The 6000-nt window shown below is 52.7% G+C and overlaps 1 protein-coding gene across 1 annotated transcript in view; it reads right to left on the reverse strand.

Moving 5' to 3' along the window:
• CLPTM1 (CLPTM1 regulator of GABA type A receptor forward trafficking) overlaps nucleotides 1-1199 on the reverse strand; it is a 31990-nt gene extending 30791 nt beyond the window's left edge. Inside the window, exon 1 of the mRNA XM_007532870.3 lies at nucleotides 1059-1199. Coding sequence (XP_007532932.1) covers nucleotides 1059-1130 — 72 coding nt within the window. The 5' untranslated portion in view covers nucleotides 1131-1199. The remainder of the gene's footprint in view (nucleotides 1-1058) is intronic.
• Nucleotides 1200-6000: the final 4801 nt, after the last annotated feature.

A 6000-nucleotide genomic window follows, 5' to 3' on the forward strand; every position in this document is an offset into this window, starting at 1 on the left:
CGCGCTGTCACCCCATTCCTATCCTTTTATCATCATGTCAGTCATCTCCCCTTTTCCAGAGTTGGGGGGCCGCCCTCCTGTCCATTCCCCCTTCTGACCACTGCAGACAGGAAGGCCCCAGACAGGGAGAGGAACCTGCCCAAGGTCACAGAGTCGCTCTCCCTCCTCAAGCAGCCCTCCTCGCCCCGGTGCTGCCTCCCACGTGTCAGAGGCATCCCAGTGACTGTCACCCTGTAGATTCCCCGAACGCCTGGGGAAGCCTGGCTGCCTGCCCCGCTGCTTTCTGCAGCCTCAGTTTAGCGGAGGCGGCAATGGGTCTGAAGCCTCCGGTCCCTGGGCCGATCATCCCCCCAGCTCAGCCCCAGGGCCGGTTCATGCTAACAGCACGCCCACCCGCGACCCTAACCCTGACCCTGACCCCTCCCGCAAGAAACTCATTTGTTTTTATTTACTTATGAGCGAGGAGGAGGGATAACCAGGGGCACCCCCCCTGGCGCACGTGACTCGGGGTGGGGGTCGCGGGTGTTTGTCCACCAGGCGCTCGGGGGCCGGAGTCCCCTGCCAGGGCCGGGGGACCTTCTGCCTCCCCGCCGTGAAATGGGCAGGCGGCTTCCATCTCCACCCGGGGCTCCCCCACCCCCGGAGCTGGAAAAGGCCCCGCCGCTGCCCACACCTGCCGCACGGCCTGAGAGCCCCCCGGATGCCGCGGCCGCTCGGGGGGTCGCCCCCAGCGGCTGCAGCGGCCGAGCCCCCCCCCCCAACCCGGGAAGCCTGGGGTTCAGGCCTGCGCTGCTCCGCGCCACGGTCACCCCGGCTCGAGAGCGACGAGCCCCGGGCCCGCCGGGCGCGAGCGTGCGGACACCCGGCGCGCAACAGGGCCACAGGGCCACAGGGCAACAGGGCCCCGCCGCACGGCCCCGCCTGGGCCCGGGACTCAAGGTCCCGCTGGGCAAGCAGCCACCCGTGCACCGGATGCCGCCGAGAGGGGGGCAGGACACGCCCCGTGGGAGGCCCCCCAAGTGGGGGAGAACCCCTCAGGCCCCTCTCGGCCTCCGTACCTGACCGGAGCCGCCTCCCCCGGCCGCCACCACGGCGCTGCCGGCCCCGTCCGCCTCCTGCGCCGCCGCCATCTTCCCGCTCCGGGTCCCCGCCCCCGCCGCCAGCCCCGCCCCGTCCCCGACGGCAGCAGCGCGATCGCGCGAGACTTCAGCGCCGGCGCGGCCCGCAGGCCACCGTAGCCTGCGCACACGCCAGGGCGGGGAAGGCCCCACTCGGCCGCCGTACGCGCCGTCGTCCCGTTGGTTTTCACTCGAGTGGACACCTTCCGTACCCCCTTCTCCCAGGACTCTCTCGACTCATAGACGCTTTCCACAAGTCCCCCCGCATCTTCCCTGTCCACCTCTTTGAGTCAACCCGCCTCTTCCGGCTACAGAAGCCTTTGAAAACCATCTCGCCCGCTTCGCCCCCGCGCAGCCTGCATTCCGCGTCTCTTGGGCGTGCGCGGCCACCGTAGCCTCGGAGCTGCTCGCCGGGGCCACGCCCCCTTTTTAAAGGGCTTCCCGGGCTGCGGGACCCACTCGGCACCCAGACTCGGTGTAATGTGTCTTCTGGAAGTTGCTTTGGCTAAAACGTTGGACTTTTTCAATCATGAGGTCTTCGGTTCGATCTCGGCATTCTTATGTACCAGAGTAGTGCTCTGGTTCTCCCTCATGAATAAATAATAAAGCGAATGTTTTAAAAAGTCATTTTATTGGGGTTTAAAGGTTTGCATGGTGGCTGACACACGGGTGTGGTTTCTCATCTCCCTGTGACAGGTGTCTGCAAAACACTCACCCCCGACTTAGGTCCTTTTCCACCATCATGCACGATGCACCGGGACCCCAACATACTCTCTTCCCCTTCCCCAGAGTCCTTTACTTTGATGCAATGAGAAAAATCTTAAAAGAAAAAAAAAAAACTTTCAGAGAAAAGTCTTTTTAAAAATGTCCAGGGAGGATGAATATGGGATGATCTCACTCTCAGGCAGAAGTTGAAAAACAAGATCAGAAAAAACACAAGTAGAACCTGAAATGGAATTGGCATATTGCACCAAAGTGAAAGACTGGGGTGGGTGGGGAGAATACAGGTCCATGAAGGATGATAAATGACATAGTGGGGGTTGTATTGTTAAATGGGAAACTGGGGAATGTTATGCATGTACAAACTATTGTATTTACTGTTGAATGTAAAACATTAATTCCCCAATAAAAAAATAAATTAAAAAAAAGTCCAGGGAGTCCCGCGGTAACGCAGCAGGTTAAGCGCACGTGGCACAAAGCACAAGGACCGGCGTAAGGATCCCGGTTGGAGCCCCCGGCTCCCCACCTGCAGGGGAGTCGCTTCACAGGCGGTGCAGCAGGTCTGCAGGTGTCTTGTCTTTCTCTCCCCCTCTCTGTCTTCCCCTCCTCTCTCCATTTCTCTTTGTCCTATCCAACAACGACAACATCAATAACAACTATAACTACAACAATAAGACAATAAGGGCAACAAAAGGGAATAAATAAATATTAAAAAGAAAATTTTTTTTCCAAGAGCCCGGCGGTGGCGCACCGGGTTAAGCACACATAGTAAGAAGCTGAAGGACTCGCTCAAGGATCCCACTTCAAGGACCCGGCTCTCCACCTGCAGGAGGAGGTCGCTTCACACGTGATAAAGTGATAAAGCAGGTCTGCAGGTGTCTTTCTTTCTTTCTTTCTCTCCTTCTCCTTCTTCTTCTTCTTCTTCTTTTTTTTAACCATAGCACTACTCAGCTCTGGCTTATGGTCGTGCAGGGGACTGAACCTGGGACCTTGGAGCCTCAGTCAGGAGTCTCTTAGCATAACCGTTATGCTATCTACCCCCGCCACCTCTCTCATTCTCTATCTCCTCCTCTTTCTCTCTCAGTTTCTGTCTGTTCTATCCAATAAAAATGGCTGCCAGGCGCACTGGATTGGTAGTGCTGTCACCGAGCCCCAGTAATAACCCTGGAGGCAAAATAAAATATTTCATGGGGGCAGAGGTAGATAGCCTAGTGGTTAGGCAAAGAAACTCTCTTGCTTGAGGCTCCAAAGTCCCAGATTTGATCTCTGCAGCACCATAAGCCAGAGCTGAACAGTAGTCTGGTGAAAGAAAGAAAGAAAGAAAGAGAAAGAGAAAGAGAGAGAAAAGAAATAGAGGAGAGAGAGAGAGAGACACCTGCAGCACTGCTTCACTGCTCATGAAGCTTCCTCCCTGAAGGTGGGGACTGAAGATCTGAACCTGCGTCTTTGCAGATGGTAACATGTGCACTCAGTAGGGTGTGCGACCACCCAGGTACTAGTGAAAGTTTATCAGATGACCCACAAGCCGGGTGGTGGCGCACCTGGTTGAGCGCACATGTCACAGTGCTTAAGGACCCAGATTGGAGCTCCCAGTCCCCACCTGCAGGGGGAAAGCTTCACGAGTGGTGAAGCAGGGCTGCAGGTGTTTCTCTGTCTCTCTCCCTCTCTATCCCTCCCATTCCTCTTGATTTCTGACTGTCTATCCAATAAATAAATAAAGATTAAAAAATGTAAAAAAAGAAACTTAAAAAAAAAGTTTACTATTTACCCAGCCAAATGGGGACTTTTTTTTAATTTATTTATTCCCTTTTGTTGCCCTTGTTGTTTTATTGTTGTAGTTGTTATTGTTGTCATTGTTGGGTAGGACAGAGAGAAATGGAGAGGGGAGGGGGAAGATAGAGAGAGGGAGAGAAAGACAGACACCTGCAGACCTGCTTCACCGCTTGTGAAGCGACCCCCTGCAGGTGGGGAGCCAGGCCTCGAACCAGGATCCTTACACGGGTCCTTGTGCTTAGCGCCACCTGCGCTTAACCCGCTGCATTACAGCCTGACTCCCCAAATGGGGACTTTGAAACTTCATCACTGGCTTCACTGGATCACCGCCCCACCCCCGTCTGTGTCTCAGCTCTAGGCGCACAAGATCTGTCCTAGCACAACAAGTTCCCAGCGAGATTGAGATCTTCAACAGGAGGCCTGCGTCACCCCACACCATCCCACCCTGTGTCTGTGTTTATTTTATTTTATTTTATTTTTTGCCTCCAGGGTTACTGCTGAGGCTTGGTGCCTGCACCACGAATCCATTGCTCCTGGAGGCTTTTATTTTTTCTTTTCCCTTTTGTTGCCCCCCCCCTTTTTTTTAATCGTTGTTGTGGTTATTATTCTAGTCATTAGTGTCATTGTTGTTGAATAGGACAGAGAGAAATGGATAAAGGAGGGGAAGGCAGAGGGGGAGAGAAAGACACCTGTAGACGTGCTTCACCGCCTGTGAAGCGACTCCCCTGCAGGTGGGGAGCCAGAGGCTTAAACCAGGGTCCTTGAGCTTTGCGCCACGTGCACTACCGCCCGACTCCCTTATTGGTTTGTTTTTCCAGAGCCCTGCTCAGCTCTGGTTGATGGTGGGATTGGAGACTGAATCTGGGACCTCAGAGCCTCAGGCAGGAAAATCTGTTGCATAACCAAGATGCTATCTCCTCACTCACCCACTCCCATTTGTATGTTTGTGTTTCTTATATTTTGAAAGGTGTGGAACAGATTTTTGTTTTTCTTCTAGGGTTATCTTAATGTGTGCGCTTAACCAGGTGTGCCACCACCTGGCCTCAGCCTGCAGGGTTATTGTTGGGGTTCGGTACCTGAACTATGAATCCACTGCTCCTGATGCTGTTTTTTATTTTTATAGGACAGAGAGAAATTGAGAGGAGAGGGGAAGATAGAGAGGGAGAGAGAAAGATAGACACCTGCAGACCTTCTTCACCACTTGTGAAGTGACAAACCCCTCCTCCACAGGTGGGTAGCCAGGGTCTCAAATCGGAATCCTGTGCTAGTTCTTGTGTTTCATGCTGTGTGTACTTGACCTAGTGAGATATAGCTGGCCCCCTGAAACAGATTTTTTAAAAATATTTATTCCCTTTTGTTGCCCTTGTTGTTTTATTGTTGTAGTTATTATTGTTGTTACTGTTGTCATTGCTGTTGGATAGGACAGAGAGAAATGGAGAGAGGAGGGGAAGACAGAGAGGGGGAGAGAAAGACAGACACCTGCAGACCTGCTTCACCAGGTCACTGTGAAGCGACTCCCCTGCTGGTGGGGAGCTGGGGACTCAAACTGGGATCCTTACACCGGTCCTCGCACTTTGCGTCACGTGCGCTTAAGCCACTGCACTACTGTCCGACTCCCCAGATTATTATTTTTTTTTACTTTAAATTTTTGGGGACCAGGGTTGGGGTAGATAGCATAATGGTTATGCAAAGAAACTCTCAAACCTGAGGCTACAGTGTCCAGGGTTCAATCCCCTGCACCACCAAAAGCCAGAGCTGAGCAGTGCTCTGGTAAATAAATAAATAAATAATTTTTAAAATTAAGGGGGCTGGGTTTATTTATTGGATAGAGACAGCCAGGGACTTTTGGTTTGTTTATTTATTGGATAGAAACAGACAGAAATCAAGAGGGAAGCAGGAAGGAGAAAGACAGGGAGATACTGAAAACACTGTTTTATCACTTGTGAAGCTTTCTGCCTGAAGGTTGGGACTGAGGACTTGAACCAGAGTCCTTGAGCACTCTTAACATGTGCACTCAACCAGGTGTGCCACCACCTGCCCTAAAAAAATTTTTTTGAGTGCTTGAATAGAGATAGGGAAAAAAAACTGAGATTTGAAGGGGAGAAAGAGGAGGGGGGCAGAGAGTGGTGCACCTGCTTAAGCACATATAGTACTAAGCTCACGGACCTGAACAAATATTTTGGTTCAAGCCCCAGCTCCCCACCTGTAGAGGGGATGCTTTACAAGTGGTGAAGCAGGTCTGCAGGTGTCTATCTTTCTCTCTACGTCTCTATCTCTCCCTTCTCTCTCAATTTCTCTGTGTCCTATACAGTAAAATGGGGGGAGGGACTGGCCACCAGAAACAGTAGAATCATAATGTTGGCACTGAGCCCCAGTGATAACCCTGAAG

This window comes from Erinaceus europaeus, chromosome 2 (genome assembly GCF_950295315.1).
Source record: "Erinaceus europaeus chromosome 2, mEriEur2.1, whole genome shotgun sequence".
Classification (NCBI taxonomy): Eukaryota; Metazoa; Chordata; class Mammalia; order Eulipotyphla; family Erinaceidae; genus Erinaceus; species Erinaceus europaeus.